Below are 20,022 nucleotides of genomic sequence, written 5' to 3'. Positions count from 1 at the left end.
TTTGTGCTGGACAAAGCAGAAGAGGGACAGGCTTTTCTCCGGGTACTCCAGTTTTCCCTGTCACCTTTCATTCCAGCACTCTCCAATGTCATTTCATTTCATCTGCCAGTCATTAATCATTGCCCCAGAGGAGTGCGACAGACTTCGGCAGCCCACACAATTGCTATCCACCCCGCTAGGCAGGGACTTCGCTCATTCCATTTCTGACATGGTCAAATTTATCCACTGTCTCGGATTTTAAAAATGATATTGATGAGGAAAATTATTGAAAATCCACAGCCTGTTTCCAGTTATTATTATGAATTAAAAATAACCAGTGGATCTAATTCACAATTTTGCTACGAAATGATGTTAAAACATTAAAATGTAATAAAACTGAGCAAGGCATTGTCTTTAAAGTGGAACAATATCATTCAGATTAAAAGCTCAAACCATAAAATATACAAAAAGGCGCCTAGATATTATATAGTACAATAATGGAAGGAGAGTTGCAAGATGAACAGTATGGCATTAGCAGTGGAAGATCTACAATGGACCCAATCTTCAGAATGAGGCTTGTTTTTTTTTTTTTTTTTTTTTTTTTTTTTTTTTTTTTGCTATTGGCTTTACGTCGCACCGACACAGATATGTCTTATGGCGACGATGGGACAGGAAAGGGCTAGGACTGGGAAGGAAGCGGCCGTGGCCTTAATTAAGATATAGCCCCAGCATTTGCCTGGTGTGAAAATGGGAAACCACGGAAAACCATCTTCAGGGCTGCCGACAGCGGGGTTCGAACCTCCTATCTCCCGAATACTGGATGCGCTTAAGCGACTGCAGCTATCGAGCTCGGTTCAGAATGAGGCAATTAATGGAAAAGAATTGGGATGGTGACCTGTTTTATCACAGCATGACTTGTTCTGATATTTGTTATTTAGCTGTTGTTTCTTAAGCACATTTTATTTTCACCACTATTTTTGTTTCACAAGTGCATTTAATTTTTATCACTCTTTTTGAGGAACAATATGATGGCATACTAGTACCCGGTGTTGTCTGGGCGAATTTATTAATATGATTAAATGTATCCTCCACTCCTCAAGCCCATACAAATTATCTGTTGTCTATTTTCTTCCCCAATGTGCACTGAAATTCAATACTTAGATTTTGTATGTGTAGTAGTTTATCCTTGTTGCTGTAAAATACAAAATAAGCTAAAACACCCTGTACGCTAGATTACATAAAAATATTCTGCATGGACTCGGAGTAACTTACTCATAAGTTAGAAGTAATAGACATGAAAGTAGTGAGAACTTTTTTAAAAAATATTTTTTAAATTTTCAATACAATATATCAAGTAAATAATAACATTAGTCTTGGGACTAGTTTCAGCCAGTTGCTACTTTTACGGTTTTCGGAAATGGTGAGGTGCCGGAAATTTGTCCCATGGGAGTTCTCTTATATGTTGATAAATATGCAGACATGGGGCTGACGTAGTCGAGTACCTTCATATACCACCGGACTGAGCCAGGATTGAACCTACCAACTTGGATTCAGAAAGCCAATACCTTAATCATTTAAGCCTTGTACATGGATAAAAAAGAGTGAAACAAATCCTTATAGAGTCCAATTCAAAAACTGTGGGAAGATTTTATTTATTTATTTATTTATTTATTTATTTATTTATTTATTTATTTATTTATTTATTTATTTATTTATTTACATAGTTTACGCCCACATTGGAGCACTTAAATCAAACCCAAATACATTTACGTTAACAAAGAATTAACTGAAGATTTAGCTTGCATCATCATCTTCCTTTCCCAAAACCTCTTCATTCTGGCTGACCTGGCTGCCCTTTCTTCATCAGATATGACATATTGTTTGTGTTGTACAGTTTTTCATGACAATCTTATTTGTTTGTTCTTGAGAATCCTTTTTTCTTCTCTATTTTTTTTTTTTTTTTTTTTTTTTTTTTTTGCTAGTTGCTTTACGTCGCACCGACACAGATATGTCTTATGGCGACGATCTTCTCTATTTTCAATTTGCTTCATTGTAATATTCAGCTCTTCTAAATCATTCTGAACTTTGGAGCGTGGGTTGGTGACCACGGGCCCTTAGCTGAGTGCTGGCATTGCTTCCACTTATTTGTGCCGGGCTCCTCACTTTCATCTATCCTATCCGACCTCCCTTGGTAACTCTTGTTCTTTTCCTACCCCGACAGTCTAGCCAGAGGAGAAACCCCCTCTTCACTGCTAATTTGGAATAAAATGAATGTAGAATTTAATAAAAGTCAGGAGGAAGAAGCTTAAGAAATGGCTCTTTTCAGGGTTGAATTTTGAGTCATTTAGTGAATTGTGGTGCTATAATTTGGAATAGACCTAAATTGTTATTCTAGACCAGGCCATAGGACTACTACTACTACTACTGAGCCTCTGCCTTAAGTATGCACACTGCTCATTCAAAACAGCGCATCAGAGTGGGGATGGAACAGCTGGAATACCATGATGAACCAGTGTGTTACGTACCAGCTGTATCAGAAAATGTATGAACCACAGGAATTGCATGCTAAAGAAGAAAGTTTTCTAACTCTGTGGCTATTTTCCGCCAGTAATCAGTCAGGCTATTATACTCGGTACGCAGCAGTAATCCCATCTAAATGGCCAGTGTAATGTTATTGTTCATCACTGTTATTGCAAGTGACTAATCTCATGTTTTAATCCGTATTGAAATCTGTTTTAACTTTTTAACTAATGAAGTTATTTTAAATGTAACAACATTATAATGTATTGAACAGGTGGAGTCATAATAAAACTTTATTATTGTATATCATCACTGTTATGCGCTTTCGATATTACAGGCCTCCACATTTAGTTTTCTTCCGACTCTGAAATACCATTCCTATCATAGTCGGTACCGTAAAACTGAATAAAATATACATGGTCGGAAATTGTATTCTCTGTAACATTTGTTATGTAGTACTTTTCGATAGGACCAATAACATAGGTATTTAAAAATTAAATTTTAGGCACCTTCCCCTAAACTACAATTTAATCCAGTTTGAATAAAATTGTTTATAGCTTAGACTGTATAGTTTCTTTTTCGCCGTCTCTATATACCAATTTTCATTAAATTCTGTTAACCCATTTTCTCGTGGCTCGGCGTTGATATGGACTTGGCAACAAAAATACAAATTCATGAATATCTGTGTTACCATAGCCGGTACGGTAAAAATGTATTTAATTCTATATGACTTTCGTTATGTAGTATTTATCGATACGACCACTAATAATATAAATATTTAAGAATAGAATTTTTTGCCTTCCTCTAAACTACCATTTCACTCAGCGTGAATAAAATTATTTATAGCCTAGATTGTAGCGACTTATTTCTCGACTTTGCATACCAATTTTCATTAAGATGTCACCACTAATAAATATTTGAGAATTAAATTTTAGGCCTTCCCCTAAACTACCATTTCAATAAGCCTGAATAAAATTATTTATAACCTAGATTGTAGCGACTTATTTCCCGACTTTGCATACCGATTCTTATTAAATTCTCTTCAGCCGTTTTCTAATGATGCGTGTACATACATACAGACAGAAATTACGGAAAAGCAAAAATTGCATTTCCTTGTTACTGTGAACATGACCGATACAGAAATACCATTCTTTTCAAATTCTGAGCAATGTACAGACAAAACTCTTATTTTATATATAATACAGATACACAAGCACTAGAATGCCTCTGCAAAGTCACTCAGAGGAGCTACCAGAACTAAACTGCGCTCTCCTTTCAGGCCTCCAAAAGTGCTGTAAATTGTGGTAACACTCCCTGTGAATTGCACAGTTACAACCCGGGCACCAATATCAGGTCCTTCCCCCCCTTCCCCCCCCCCCCCTTTTTTCTTCTTTCTTTTGTAGGTCCACAGATTATGCATAAACATTCCAGCTTTCCAGGAAGTTTGTCAAGCTTGTGTGCAGGCCCTGGGATTTATGGAGGAATATGGTCAGATGAAGTTGATAGACATTCAACAATACTAATAATGAAATCTCTTCTTGTTGTTGGCTTGTCAGTGTTCAAGCTGAACAGAACAAAAGCATTGAACAGTGCCAGGTCAATCAAATTGAAAAAGATTTTCTTCCAGTACTTGTGTGTATTTCTGTTGCAAGTTGTATGATATACGCACTTGTCACTGACATCTACACCTCCCATATCCTGGTTATAGTGATTGATAAGTAGAGGCTTCACCGCTTCTAATCCTCTCTTACTTCGTACCAATCCATCTTCCACATGGTACGCAGTTGTTAGGAGGAAGACTGGTTTTCTCCCTGCTCTTTGCTTGTATTTCACCAGCAAAAGCTCCACTTGCCTAAAATAAACCCTCTCTCTAGGCTGAATTTTTATCTTTACTGGAAGATGTTTGGAATTTTTGTATATAGTACCAGTCAAGTACGTGTTCCGAGCTAACAGACTCTTCATAAGGGGCACTTTGGTATAAAATTGGTCTGTATAAAGGTGATGGCCTTTGTCCAGTAAGTTGCTCTTCTCCATTACTTCCATGACAACACATTCTGTAAATAACGTATTTGGATCACCAGGTCGTACAGGTAAATAATCCCTGCCACTATATAGTTCCACATGCAGTATATAGTTAGTTTTACTGTCGCAAGACTCAAACCTTTTTCAATCCATACTGCTTGTGGTTTTTTTGGGGGGGAGGTACTGTATGAAGGCACACCTTTTTCATACCGATAAGTGATACGTCAATACACACGCTCAGAGAAGGTACAAAATGCCTAGTAAAAGCTGAATTCAGTAGGTCTAATAAGTACCTAATTTTTAGCCAGGAATCATAACCAGGTGGACCTTGACCAACAGGATTTGCAGAAGACAGATGAAGATAAGAACTAATGAGAAAAAAACTTGTTTGCAGGCATCACAGAACTAAAAAATGGAACTTGCTGTGACGCCCTCACATCCCAATAATGCCTGACATTCTTTTTTATAATAATGCCCATGTTTATTATCAAACCAATAAATTTTCTCACATCTGCCACAGTTAGAGGTATCCATCCTTTCGACCTGGCGTTGGGTTTCTGGTTCTGATTAGCTGAGATTTTTCTGTCAGCATAGGCTTTTGTCTCTCTGGTAAGTACTTGCCAAAAGGCTGTAGTCAAAAGTAAATATAAATAACTCAAAGGGGCACTATTCAGCAGAGTGGAAGACTGATTTTAGTGTAATTAGATACTAAACCAAAGGACACCGTGATCATTCAAGTCTACATGCCAACCACTGCCCACGGAGATGAAGAAGTGGAAAGAGTGCACGATGATCTGACAGAATTAATCGAAGGTGTTAAAGGAGATGATAATCTGATAATCCTCGGAGACTGCAATGCTGTTACTGGAGAGGGTAAAGATGGCATGGTTGTGGGCCAATTTGGGCTTGGCACACGGAACGATCAAATAAACCGTTTATTGGAATTCTGCACTTACAATCAGCCGGTGGTTGGAAATACATTATTTCAACCCCATGCATGAAGACGTTATACTTAGACAACACCAGGTGGTGGGAATCAATTTCATATCGATTACATTTTAGTAAAGCAACGATTTAAGACACAGCTGAAGGACTGAAAGTTGACGTTATACTTAGACAACACCAGGTGGTGGGAATCAATTTCATATCGATTACATTTTAGTAAAGCAACGATTTAAGACACAGCTGAAGGACTGAAAGTTGCCCTGACCCAGATAATGGTAATGACCACAACATGGTTTTGAGTGAATGTTAACTAAAACTGAAGATGTTCTAACAGCAGCAACTGACGTTGTGGAAAAGCCAAAAGCACAGAACAAGAAAGCCTGGATAACTAATGAAATAACTGAGAAGATAGACACAAGAAGAAAATTTAAGAACTCTACAACTAAAGGACAACAATAATAAAGGAAACTGAAAAACAAAATAAATCGGGAGACGAAGGCAGCCAGAGAAAAATTTCTGGAATTGCAATGCATGAAAGCAGAAGAACTAGTTAAGAATCAAAAATATGAGACCGCGTTTAACACCTTAAGTGCCACATATGTAGTAAAAAATAAATCCATCCAGGCCATTCCCTTTTTCTTACTATAAAGTATAAAATATTGCATCTTATTACAGAAATGTACCTTTTAGTCATCTTGGGCCAAAATTGTAGTCATAACACTGTGCTGAAATTGTGGTGACACATTGGTCTCATGCAGCCACTGACACTACCTTCCAGCTGTATAAGCCGCGCGAGACCAATGTGTCACCACGTATCCTAGCACAGTTTTCACCTTCCTGACACACTGGTATACGTCTGTCTCATTTGCTCATGAACTACTAAAGAATAGAACTCATATCTTTGGAACATTGAAATCTAATCGGGAGTATAATTCAACCAATGTTACTAAAAGGAAGTTAACAAGAGAAGAGACAAGAGCCCGTGAAAGTAACACTGATGTGGTTGTTCAGAAATGGCATAATAGAGGAGACGTATTTTGACAATTAAACAAACTGGTGGGATGGACACTATTCAGAGGAGGGATAGTGAAGGGCAAAAACCATGGAGTGTTATCGAGTATAACACATACAAACCGTATATTGATTTATCAGATCATAAAAAGAGCTATAATACTTCCCTGAGACAGGGAGTAAAATGGTACAGAAAAATAGCTATAGGGATATTGATCAGCACAAGTATAGTAAATGCCATCTATATTTCCAATCAACTTGGGAATGACAGTATATCTGGTACCCAGTTCAAAGAGGACATTGCTGAACAGTTAAAAGGTACCGGTATCAAAGATTTTCACATTCCCCCACAAGTAGCAAAAAACAGGTATTACCCCACCGACTGGAGGATGTAGGCCGGCAGGGAAGACGGAGATGCAGGAAGTGTTATGAAGAAATCCATCGGGAATCAGGAAGGCAATATGCCATAAGGAAGACTCTACAGTCTAACTTCAAATGACCAGTCTGTGAAAATTTCTTCTGTTTGAACTGTTTCTTCAAAATGCACAGATGTTTATTGTGTTTGTGAAACACAATTTGAATTATATTTCTTCAGAAAGTCTCATTTGTTATACTTTAAATTCATATGCAAAAGTGTACGAATTTGTGGTGTGATTGCGAATGAGACAAAGTTAACTATATTTTTTCTAGAAAGTTCATGTAATTTTTATGTCCTATGTTTTCAGTTTGTTTATAGACCCTGATATGAGACAATGAGTACACTATACAGTGCAAGCTTTTGTTATTTGTACACATGACACGATCTGAAAACAATAAATAATTTTTTTTTTTTTTGCTAGTTGCTTTACGTCGCACCGACACAGATAGGTCTTATGGCGACGATGGGACAGGTAAGAGCTGGGAGTGGGAAGGAAGCGGCCGTGGCCTTAATTAAGATACAGTCCCAGCATTTGCCTGGTGTGAAAATGGGAAACCACAGAAAACCATCTTCAGGGCTGCCGACAGTGGGGTTCGAACCTACTATCTCCCGAATACTGGATACTGACCACACTTAAGCGACTGCAGCTATCGAGCTCGGTCAATAAATAATGTCGTCATAATTTATTTATTGTGGTCGATATATTACAGTGACGTACAGGCTACGTGGTGCCACATCGGACTCGCAAATGAACAGGCAAAGAACAGATTCATGACGTACTGGCCACCTACTTTCATATAACATACGTTTACATGTCCAGTGTGATGACGGTATGGCACCACAGGGTCGGAGACTTGGAGAGTGCGTGTGAGTCCACAGTGGACTCACGCGGCCCCAATGGCATTAAGATCTGTGAGTCAACGTTGGTCTCACGTGGCACTCAAGGTGTTAAGGTAGTCAAAAGGTTCTATGGGGACAAGAGAATTAGGTGCAATGGACTGAAGACACATGATGGCAAACTGGTGTATGAAGATTATGATATTGCCTCAAAATGGAAAGAATACATTGAAAATGTATATGGAGGAAAACATACACCTTGTGAAATACTAGAAAATGAAGAGCTAGTAGATAAAGAAGATGAGGAAGATGAAATACTCCTGGATGAATTTAATCAAGCAATGGAAAGGCTGAAAAACAGAAAAACCTCTGGGGTGGTTGATATACCAGCAGAGCTGATAAAAGCCACTGGAGACAATGTGAAGAAAGCCCTATTTGATCTGATTTGTGAAATGTATAACACAGGACACATCCCATCGGACTTTAGGAAGTGTGTCATAGTGACCATTCCAAAGAAATCATCTGCTAATAGATGTGACCAATATCACACACTGAGCCTTGTAACGCATGCCTCTAAAATACTCACCAGCATTATCTTGAAACGCATTGAAGGAAAGGTGGCGTTGGCATTGACAGAAGATAAATTTGGATTTAGGAAGGGTAGAAGGACTCGAGAAGCTATCCTAATAATGCTACTTGCTTTACGTCCCACTAACTACTTTTACGGTTTTCGGAGACGCCGAGGTGCCGGAATTTTGTCCCGCAGGAGTTCTTTTACGTGCCAGTAAATCTACCGACACGAGGCTGACATATCTGAGCACCTTCAAATATCACCGGACTGAGCCAGGATCGAACCTGCCAAGTTGGGGTCAGAAGGCCAGCGCCTCAACCGTCTGAGAGAAGCAATCCTAGCTTTAAGAATGATTATAGAGAAATGACTATGAAAAGATCTTGATACATTCATTGTTTTCATAAACCTGGAGAAGGCATTTGATAAGGTTCAGTGGTATAAACAATTCATGGTGTTGAAAGAAACTGGGTGTCAAGTACAAGGACAATTTGGAAATTTTATAAAGACAAGATAGCTGCTATATGATATGGAGAGTCCACAACAGAGGCCAACATTAAGTAAGAAGTTTGGCAAGATTGTTCGCTTTCACCAATTTTTTTAATGCATACATCCTAAAGCAACAGATGAAGTAAATGATAATTTGCCAATGACTGGAGGTCTCAAAATTCAAGGAGAAAGAATTACCATGATTCGCTCTGCAGATGATATCACAGTTCTGGCAGAAAATGAAGATGATTTGTATTATACATTAGCAGAAATGGAATCCACCTTCAACAAATATAACATGAAGATGAACAAAATAAAAACCAAAGTCCTTCTCTGCAGCCAGCAGTACGAACCTCCTCGTTGTACTTTAAATGGAGAACAGTTGACAAATGTACAGGAGTTGACTTATCTTGGTAGCAAAATAGCAGCAGATGGAAGAAGTAGAAGAGAAATAGTCGCATTAACCAAGCCAAAATAACGTTCAACAAAAAAGCTCTTTATATGCAAAAACATTAGTATGAGCCTCAGGAAACGCCTTGTGAAGATATATGTGTGGAGCGTATTGTTGTATGGTAGAGAAGCCTGGACTCTTAGCTAGGCTGATCAGAAATATATAGTAGCTTTCGAAATAGGGTGCTACAGGAAAATACTGAAAATTCCATGGGTGGACAAAATCACTAATGAAGAAACGCTGAAAAGAATTGGAAAGAAGCCATGTTTATGGAATATGCTTACTCACCGAAGAGACAATTGAAGTGGACATATCTTGAGGCACGAAAGTCTTCTACGCATAATACTGGAGGGCAGTGAGGAAGGAAAGAACTGTAGAAGTAGACCAGGGCTAGGATATTTTTAAAAAATCATTCATGACAAGGGTTGTTATAATTACTTGGAATTGAAGAGACTAGCCACAGACCAGAGTTTGTTTGTGAAAGCCGTTACAAACCAATCTTCGGATTAAAGACCACAGAAGAAGTTGTTCCTTCGTGTTTTCACTTCACCATCACATCAACAGTTGACTCTGGCAGCTCTAGAAGAGTTGACATGTCCCTGATGGATTTGTTACTCAGGTGACATCCAGTGCCTAGTCCAGGTTCAAAATCATTGAGCTCTCTGACCAACCCATTCTGCTGTTCCTGCTTCTCTACTGACACCACAATACTTCCTGCCTCCTTTTAAAAGGGTGGGCCCGCTTCTCATGACACCTAGGGTTCAATTCCACATTACATAGGGGATAAGGGTTCACAACTAAGTTGTTTTTTTGTTTTTTTTAATCAGATAGTGTTTTTAAGACAATAAATCAAACTAATTATTTGGGATTTGTGCGATATCCTGGCCACCTATGCCTTTATCTCGTTCGACTTACGGACGAACTGCTTGCACTCTTACTTGTGTACTCATTGACTTCGGTATCATGGCCAACTCATTGAGATTTATTGTACACGCAAACTTAGCCCAAGGAGAGGTCACCTTTGTCGTCCTGTGACTTTACGACGTTTGTTCCCAATATTGTCCATCTAATTTTCTCCATGGCTCTTCTTCTAAGCTTTTTACCTTGGTGAAGGATTATGGCGAGTGACACAATGTTTACCCACGCTTGATTTTACAAGCATTAATTTAAACGTTTTAAGACATAATGCATTTTGACTCAAGAGGTTTTCAACGTGCTTTTTGCACTTATATCTATGGCTTGATTAAGGTAATGTATCTACCCTTTATTTTAATTTTTCATTCTGTTTTTTTTTAAGTAGGCCTCATGGCGTTGTTGTTCGCCACTATTTCTTGCTCTCAGTGGGTATTTATTTATTTATTTATTTATTTATTTATTTATTTATTTATTTACCGAGCTCGATAGCTGCAGTCGCTTAATTGCGGCCAGTGTCCAGTATTCGGGAGATAGTAGGTTCGAACCCCACTGTCGGCAGCCCTGAAAATGGTTTTCCGTGGTTTCCCATTTTCACACCAGGCAAATGCTGGGGCTGTACCTTAATTAAGGCCACGGCCGCTTCCTTCCCACACCTAGCCCTTCCCTATCCCATCGTCGCCGTAAGACCTATCTGTGTCGGTGCGACGTAAAGCAACTAGCAAAAAAAAAAAAAAATTTATTTATTTATTTATTTATTTATTTGGTGGCCCATTTCATTCTTCCTGTTGTTGCCCATGTAACGTTATTTATATCGACTATGTTTTTATTTGCGTCACAATTCAGTACACTGATTTGCATCTTACTGTAATTGAGTGTGTGTATTGTGTGAATGAACTCTGTTGCACCCTGGATGTGTGTTATGTCGATTTTATTCTATGGTTCATGTGTGGAAGTCTCTTTGTTATTATTCATGTACCATATTGCGCTCCAGTGTTGCCACTAAGCTGTCGTGTATCAGAAGGGCCTGTACATGGATGGTTTGTGCTGTTTTGGCATTTGAATTGTATATGAGACACGTATATAAGATGTGATTTGGGCCTCCGATCTTGTGTGGGTTTGGCCTTGCATATCTGCGTGAGACGTTATTTATGAACCGTGCTTCTACAAAGGGCACTAGGAAAGTTTTGCAATGTGAGTGAACGCTTTAGACTTTTCCAAAATAATTTCCACCACACTCAAGACACTTCTCCATACATCGAAACCAGTCACAGAACCAACTCTGCCACTTTTCTTCGGTTACATTTTCACACTCTTGATCCCATGCTGCCAGAAGCTCCTCATCGGATGCAAAACACTGCCCTTTAAGCTTCACCTTCAATTCTGGGAAGAGTGCAAAGCCACATGGAGCAAGATCAGGACTGTATGGAGGGTGATCAAGCACAGTCAACCCTGATCTGGAGCATTGTCGTGATGCAAGAACCAAGTGTTGAGCCGTGACATTGGACGGAGCTGAGAGCCTGGGTGACCTGAGGCCGACAAGTCTCACTGTACCACTTCGCAGTAACTGTCCTTTGTGTTTCTAGCACAACCCGAGTTTCGAGCCCTGTTTCGCACAGTCACAGGCATACCCTCATCTTCAAACAGCCACACCTTGTTCTGGGATTTTGTTAGGATATCGTAATAATGAAGCCAAGTTTCTTCACCTGTAACGATGTTACTGACGTTACGCAAAGTCCCATTTTCAAACTGTTTTAGCATTTCTCGGCACCATTTCACTCGATGTGCCCTTTGTTCCTCTGAAAGTGAATGGGGTACCCAAAGGGAACAAACCTTTCTAACGTAGAGATTGTCATGTAGAACTGAATTAAAAGCTAGTGCAGGGATATGGAGGGTCTCTTCTACCTCCCGATATGTTAACCGCCTCTCATGCTGCAACATTTTCGTCACAGCTTCAATGTTTTCCTCAGTCACTGATTCAGATGGTCGCCCAGAACGAAGATCGTCTTCAACCGCAAAATTTCCCCTCTGGAACTCTTTATACCAGCGGAAAATTGTTGTCCGATGTGGATAGTCTTTCCCCAGCACAGGAGTCATTTCCTCCAGGCACTGGTCAACAGTTAATCCACGAGCAAAAGTGTAGCGGATAATTGGGCGATATTCACCTTTAGACCACACTGACATCTTAACTTGCTTTCAATCCCACTGCTTGGTAACAACTGGTGTGAAGGTCACGCCTTGCTGTCTTCTTGACCGGTTTTCACCCCTCACCATAACAGGGGTGTACAGCCAACCGTTTTTGCATATTGCAAAACTTTCCTAGTGCCCTTTGTACATTTGGGTCTTTTGACCATTGTTATCTTTTATGCGTTCTCTGTTTCTTGGACCCCTTTTAATCCACTGTGTGTGTGTTCGTATGCGAGATATGTAGGACACATATCATATTGCCTAGTTGTGTCGTTTATTCTTATTTTTGCTTTTTTGGGCACTGGCATTCTTTTTTTTTTAGGGTGGGTATGTGTTTCCTTAGCAGCACCTTGTTTGTCCCTGCACGCCTTCTTTTCCCTTCATCTTTGGTTCGGCCATATTTTGAGTTCGCTGGAAACCAGTTGAGTGGCATCCCATTGAACAGCCGTGTATCGTGACTCGTCCTGTCGATATGGAGATCTAATAATTTATTTACTTTGGGCTGAGCTCTGCATCACGCATTCATTGTATTTTGTTCCCAGGTAACAATTTCTTTTGTTATTTTCTAATTAATTGTATTCTATGTGTGACTGAACCTGTTGCCTGATTCATGTTATGAGGAGGTGCGATGCTATGAGGGTAGTGAATAATTTACCGAGCTCATATATTGTTTCCATCTAGGGCTGTTTTCCTTTTTCTTACTTTATCTTTTCCTGATTTTCGTGTGGCCATCTACATTTTGATTTAATTATTATTTAATAAACTCTTTTGTTTATCTATCAGCGTTATTATTGTAAGAGTAGGCTTTTAAATTTTATTTTCTTGATTTAATAAGCCCGAGTTCAGTTCATGACTTCGTCTCTAGTCATTTTCACCCCAGTCCATGCGAACATCATAGACAAGTATTTATGTATCACACCGTTACCTCTGGTTGATTTGAACTTCCACTGATTTCTTTTTTTTGTTTTTGTTTTCATTTTTTTGTTATCTTTCTGCCTGTGAATGTGTTGTGTTTTCCGGCTATTTATTCCTCGGTGCTCAAGGTGCCCACACATGCCATGGGCATGCGATAAGAATAACATCAGGCTGGTCTAACACAACAACATATCATATTCGTCATAGGAATCTCTGGTTCGCATTGTGCGGGTACAGCTTCTAATAGTTTCATCTCAACCTTTTCTATTGGGATAATTTGGAAATCAGATCAAAAATTAGTAATAGATCTTCTAAACGATACCAGAATGATGATTGCTAATGCTTAAGATTGGAGAAAAATGTAGTCTTCGAAAGGTACAATCTGAGTAGTATAGAATGGCATCCATTTTGGGATTGGGTAGAATGGAATATAGCTATGATTAACCTTGTGCTCTTCGATCACAATTTCCAGATTTATGCTATGGTAGGAATCCTATATTTAGAATAGGGTGTTATAGAGATCTTTTCAACGAAATAATGTGAATTCACAAGGTATTCTTCGCAGCAACATGCCACCTTGATGCTATGGTAGGTTGTGTATATACTGTAGCAGGATTGAGAAGTACACATTCCAGTATACTGTACTTTGGACGCAGTTCTTCTACAATTATTTGTGGTTTTTAAACCTTATGACATAACATGATTTTATGGGAATATATGTTTACTCTGCTGTACTGAATAGGGCCTTCCATGATATAATGAGAGGCTATGAATGGAATATTTAACGGTATATGAATGAATAAGGTTATGGAATGAAATCTGCGATATGTGGATAATGGCAATTAATAAAGTTCTCGAATGTGAAATAAAGAGGGTGATCAGCAAAGTCTTTGGGTATGAACCACATAGTATGATGCTGCGTATAGTAAGCCGTGATGATCGTTATTATAGATGTGTTCTCGGATATGATTGTTCAAAAGTGTTGATGTCCGTGCACAGCCGAGTGTTATCTAAGCCTACCACAATCGAGATTGATGCATTATCTTATGTTTAATATCTCCAGAAGAATGTATATTTCGACTGAGCATAGAATGCTCCCTATACTACAATTATTTGTATGCTTGAGTTAGATGCCATAATTCTTGCAGGTAATTCCGAGCTACGCAAAGCCAAGATGCAGAGAGCAATCTTCTAAATTAATATACGACTTCAGATCTAAATTATCCATCTTATGCGATGATATGAGAAGTGAAGTAGAATGCGTGTGTTGTTTGCAAATCTGTTTTCCCATTGTATATTTCATATGCATGTGTATTTACTTCCTGTGTATATTCTTTTTAGATTTGGATCTTTTCTTGTTCCTTTGTGTGAATTTTATCTGCCTTATTTTCAGCGGATCCCTGTTTTCTTTTATGACAGCACTGATGTATTTTCTTGTCTCAACATTGTTATTTGTTGTCGTTTGTCATCGACTGTCATGGGCTTTAGTTTGTCGTCGTCTGTCATGGCGTCACTTTGTTTACATTATGAATAGAATCTCTTTCAGATTTAAAAAAAATAGTTTGGATCTTATATTACACTTAACTGAGCTATTTATTTCCTTAACTTTTAATGAGTATTTACAGGAAAAATAACGGGCATCCAAAACCTAAACAATTAATTTGAAATGAAAGATAATAAAATGCAATGTAAATTCATAAGTAAATTTACAAGATACGCAAATTTCAGAATGATGCTGCAGGAAATCAGCTTTATGTTTACTGTTTTGATCTTTTTATTACCAATGTTTTAAAGTAATTTAGTAAAATATTTTAGTTTGAGCATGTTATTTGGAACATAGACCGGTTGTGAAATTCAACAGCCATTGCTTGTTAGTGCAGATTTTCAATAATGGGTAGAGGTAACGTTCTATTTTTGGAAGAGTTGAATTAATCTTGAGATCAGTATAAGGAAATTCTTTGTAATAATTGTTAATGGACCGAGCTCGATAGCTGCAGTTGCTTAAGTGCGTCCAGTATCCAGTATTCGGAAGATAGTAGGTTCGAACCCCACTGTCGGCAGCCCTGAAAATGGTTTTCCGTGGTTTCCCATTTTCACACCAGGCAAATGCTGGGGCTGTACCTTAATTAAGGCCACGGCTGCTTCCTTCCCACTCCTAGCCCTTCCCTGTCCCATCGTCGCCATAAGATCTATCTGTGTCGGTGCGACGTAAAGCAACTAGCAAAAAAAAAAAAAAAAAAAAAAAAAAATTGTTAATGACTTAACTGTCCATCCATATTTCTTTGTTCGTCAGATGTGAATAAATACTTTCATAATCATCCTTTTTAGTATAGGCACTGTGTTCTCTTTTTATTGTCGATGTACCTTCTCCCATGCTCAATGCTATTCTTATAAGCACGCATTCCATATGAGACCCACACATCTCTGCCCATCTACTTTAGTAAACAGTTCAAGTCTGACCCCGCCTGACCCTAAGGGAAGAGAGAAAATGATCATGATATTTTATTGGCAACCCTGAAGAAGAGACTGAAGGTAAACATTGAGTAACCCGCTGAGTAGCTGAGGTAGAAGTTTATGCACCAACACTCACACACTCTGTGATTAAATAGAGGAAAAATCAATGTTTTCTTCTTTGACAGAAATATAATATTTGATTCCTCCTTTTCAATACTTATTTGCATTATTCTAATTAAAACAGTCAACATTTAGGACATGTTTCAGCCCAATTAGGCCAACCTTAGCTAAAAATTACAAAATTAAAACACTATCTAAAAATACGAGTTTTGCCACTGATTGTGGCATGTTATGAAGTGTTGAGAGATAATAACGGAATTACGTATATAGTGTTTTTTAATACAAGTTTTGCCATTGATTGTGGAATGTTATAAAATGTTGAGAGCTGATAAGGGACTTGCATCATGTTTTAATGTATCTTCTCTCAACATTTTATAATGTGCAAAAATCAATGGTGAAACTTGTATCTTTAGATAGTCATTCAATTTTTAGCTGAGGATGGCCTAACTGGGCTGAAACATGTCCTAAATATTGACTATTTAATTAGAATAGTGTAAATAAGTATTGAACAGGTGGAAACAAATATTATACTCCTGTCAAGGAATACAAATTGATTTATGTAAAGTCAATATGGAACTCATAATGAAGTTTATAAGTTGTAAATGGTGCAACAGGAAATGAGAAATGGAACAAAATCATTTCATGGATGATAGGTAACTCCATGGGTACTAATAACAATGGCTAATCACTGAGCTCCCTTGGTCTATCAGAAAGGAAGTTGTTATTCAGGAATACATATAACACATGTAACAATTTACTCTCAGAAAAAAAACTTTCATATCTCACTTAATACCTAACCGTTATTGTCAGCTACTTTAAGATTGATTTTACTACTTTCTGAACTTCCTTGCAGAAAGATAACTTACCTGCGGAATGCTTCAAAGGCATTACGCGGTGCAGCTGGTATACTGCACTTTGGTGTTGCACTCTGAGTTGGCCAGAAGCCTGTGGTAAGGACTCTGACACTTAAATCTACACCATGAAGATTGGTCTAGAAGTAGACAAAGGGTAAAATAAAAATTCCAATAGTAGTTTTTCGATAACGAACTACAACAAATTAAATTACAAACTATAAATATACACTTACCCCTGAGGTTAGAACATGATCTTTAAATTCTTCCATAATGGTATTGGAGACAGTCATATCTTTAAACATACCCTCTAATTTAGATGTGAATTGACACCCACATTCAGTCTGAAAATAAATATCGAGACATTAGAACATTTGAAAGTAACAAGACTTCACAACATAGAGCAAAGGGAGAAGCAGCAATGAACACATCCACCATGCAATCTTGGGGCCTTCTCAGAATGTAGATGAAAGAAACATTCAGTAACCTTAAGAATGTTAGAATCATTGGGATATATTTCTTAAGAGAAGCACCCTAAATAGCATGTGTATTCACAATGATAAAAATTTCATGAAGGCATTGTGTTGGTGTGTGTTCAGGCATACTGCTTGTGAACACTAAGGCTATGTTTTCCATTTGGGTATCATCACACTCCCACCATAGCACTGAAACATGTTTATTACCAGCTGTTTACCTTTTCATGTAACCAAAGATCCTGGCAATTAACAAAAGGCCTAGTTTCATAAAATGGTGGAGTACATAGAGAAACTAACTTTTAATGAAGTCTGCACTCTCAGTTAACAATGTATAGAATAGTCAACTATATGGTAATCTAGTCCTGTCTCTAAATAGCTAAATAATTAAGCGGATGTAATTTCTGATCCATTAATTGAAAATCATTTACTTCAGCACTTGTCCTGTTCTAGTGGCAGAGTCTGCTAAAGATCTATTAAGTGGAAATATGTAAACAAGTGTATGAAAGGAATGGGATGATTTTAGATACTAACCTCTCCATCACAAATAAAGAAACGTAACTGTGTGGTGCAGAAGTACACAATCCTACCATTGCATTTAGGAATTGGTCTCTGTACAGATCTCCATTCGTCAATTAACACACGGAAAATATAAGTAATCAAGCTGAAATTATTCCTACTTCTTCTATTTTGTCTGATTTCCCACTAGCAATTTTTTTTTTTCATCCTGATTGTGTAAAGTTTCCTGGATCTAAGAAATCTCTCACATTTCTAGCTTTCACAGCCCTATCCTTTCTCAGGTCATCTCATTTCTTATGTGGAACTCTTTTCTATGTTCTTCATTGAAAGTTGCAAGGGACAGATAGATTTTTACAAGTTGCTTTGTGTCACACTGACACAGATAGTTCTAATGGCAATGATGGGATACGAATGCAAGCTCAGAGCTGCGTGCCCCTAACTGCACGGTCAACTCGCTCAGTGGACAGATAGTTAAAACATTGGATTTATATGCACCAAACTGTCTAATTCATGCATATATTTATGCCATTAAAACCTAAAAATATATTAAAAACTAATTAACTTCAATAATAAAATTTACTAATACTGTATACTATGGATGTCATAAAAAATCCCAAGAAAACATCCTTCCCACATGAAAAGTAAGGTCCCACGAATATGATTGCGATAGTCACTTCAAGCTGCAAGCCTGTTTGCTCTGTTTCTCTTGTAATTTGTCATGGTCAATCAATGATTTGGAGTAGGCCGTGCAGCAATGTTTTCCTTTCCTGATGCTCAGGAATTTGTTATGTTAATCAGTTAAAATAATAAGTATATATGCTGAAAACAATCTTTCAATTGGACAGTATTTGAAAGCAATAACAAGCTCTAACAGAATTTCTCTGGAAAGTTCTGCACATCTCCTCATACATATTTCCTCACAAGAGACAAGATTTTAAGACCAGGATTTCTTAACCCGATATGGGTCACGGTACATTATATTGTGCCACATGAGAAGTGCCACAACAGTTACGACGCAATATATTGCATGTCAAACTACCGAGTGTCATATCCTTGCTTCTCTACGTTTCTAAGCAATGATTTAAAAATATACGCCATCTGCCATGTATTGGGTACATTACTGAAGCTTACGCTTGTTCATATCCTCACAGGAAGTTCTGTAAATTTAGTTCTTGTACATGAATGTCCACAGCTTTTGGGAATCAACTGCTAGCTGACAAACATGGCTGCTCACAGTTGTGCTGAAGTAGTACTAGATAGTGAGAAAATGTTTGAAATTTTGACAAAAAATGTAAGTGAGGATTCTGATTTTTACCATATGGATGAAGATGACTTCCTTTCTGAAAATATCATAATTGAGGATGAAGGAATAGTGATAATAACTAAGAAGAATTACAACCACCATCTGCAGAGATCACTTAAGTGCAGCCAGTATCCAGTATTCGGGAGATAGTGGGTTCGAACCCCACTGTCGGCAGCCCTGAAGATGGTTTTCCGTGGTTTCCCATTTTCACACCAGGCAAATGCTGGGGCTGTACCTTAATTAAGGCCATGGCCGCTTCCTTCCCACTCCTAGCCCACCCCTGTCCCATCGTCGCCATAACACCTATCTGTGTCAGCGCGACGTAAAGCAACTTGCATCTGCAGAGAGGCAAAAAACTTGTATTGTGCATAGTTCGTGGAAAATAATTAACCGGGAACTGCTCTCTTGGCCCGAGTACAAAATAGGACTGATGTAATTGTGAAAGGACTGCACTGATTTTTAGGAATTAAGCAGAGCATCATGTATACGAACATTCCATAGAAGTATAACAATACCAGTCTACTGATCCATTCATCCACACACGTATATTTCCTTGGCTCATACTCTGTAATCATTATAAATCAATTCTATTCAGTTCTTTCATTTCAATGATAACAGTTCCCTACCTCAAAATAACAAAATCAGCCCAAAAGGTGAACCTAAGGACCATATATCAGTGCAAAGACTGTAACAACATCTGTGGTGGTGGTGATGATTATTGTTTTTAAGAGGCAGTACAACTAGCCAACCATCCTCTATGTAACACTAATCAGAGAGAGAGAAAAAAGGAAGGGATCCGACACTTTGGAAATGAAAGACTCCCTAGGCCTTGATACCTAATACTGTCGGGGTCAGAAAAGAACAAGATTTGACCAAAGGAGGTTGAACTGGACAGATGAAAGGGATAAGCCTGGTAAAAGTAAGTGGAAGCAATGCCAAGACTAAGCTAAGGGTCCCATGGTCGTCAAACCACACTCCCCTTTCAGTTGCCTCTTATGACAGGGGGGAGATACCGTGGGTGTTATTCTACCACCATATATTGTATAGC

The 20,022-nt window shown here is 38.2% G+C and overlaps 1 protein-coding gene across 1 annotated transcript in view; it reads right to left on the bottom strand.

The window, feature by feature from the left end:
* Cul3 (cullin 3) overlaps positions 1-20,022 on the bottom strand; it is a 332,171-nt gene that overhangs the window by 125,722 nt on the left and 186,427 nt on the right. The window contains exons 9-10 of the mRNA XM_067151333.2: positions 16,916-17,023; positions 16,695-16,819 (exon numbers count right to left, since the gene is read on the bottom strand). Of these exons, the coding sequence (XP_067007434.1) occupies positions 16,695-16,819; positions 16,916-17,023 (233 nt within the window). The remainder of the gene's footprint in view (positions 1-16,694; positions 16,820-16,915; positions 17,024-20,022) is intronic.

This window comes from Anabrus simplex, chromosome 7 (genome assembly GCF_040414725.1).
Source record: "Anabrus simplex isolate iqAnaSimp1 chromosome 7, ASM4041472v1, whole genome shotgun sequence".
Taxonomy (NCBI): Eukaryota; Metazoa; Arthropoda; class Insecta; order Orthoptera; family Tettigoniidae; genus Anabrus; species Anabrus simplex.
This window is presented reverse-complemented; position numbering and strand designations above follow the sequence as displayed.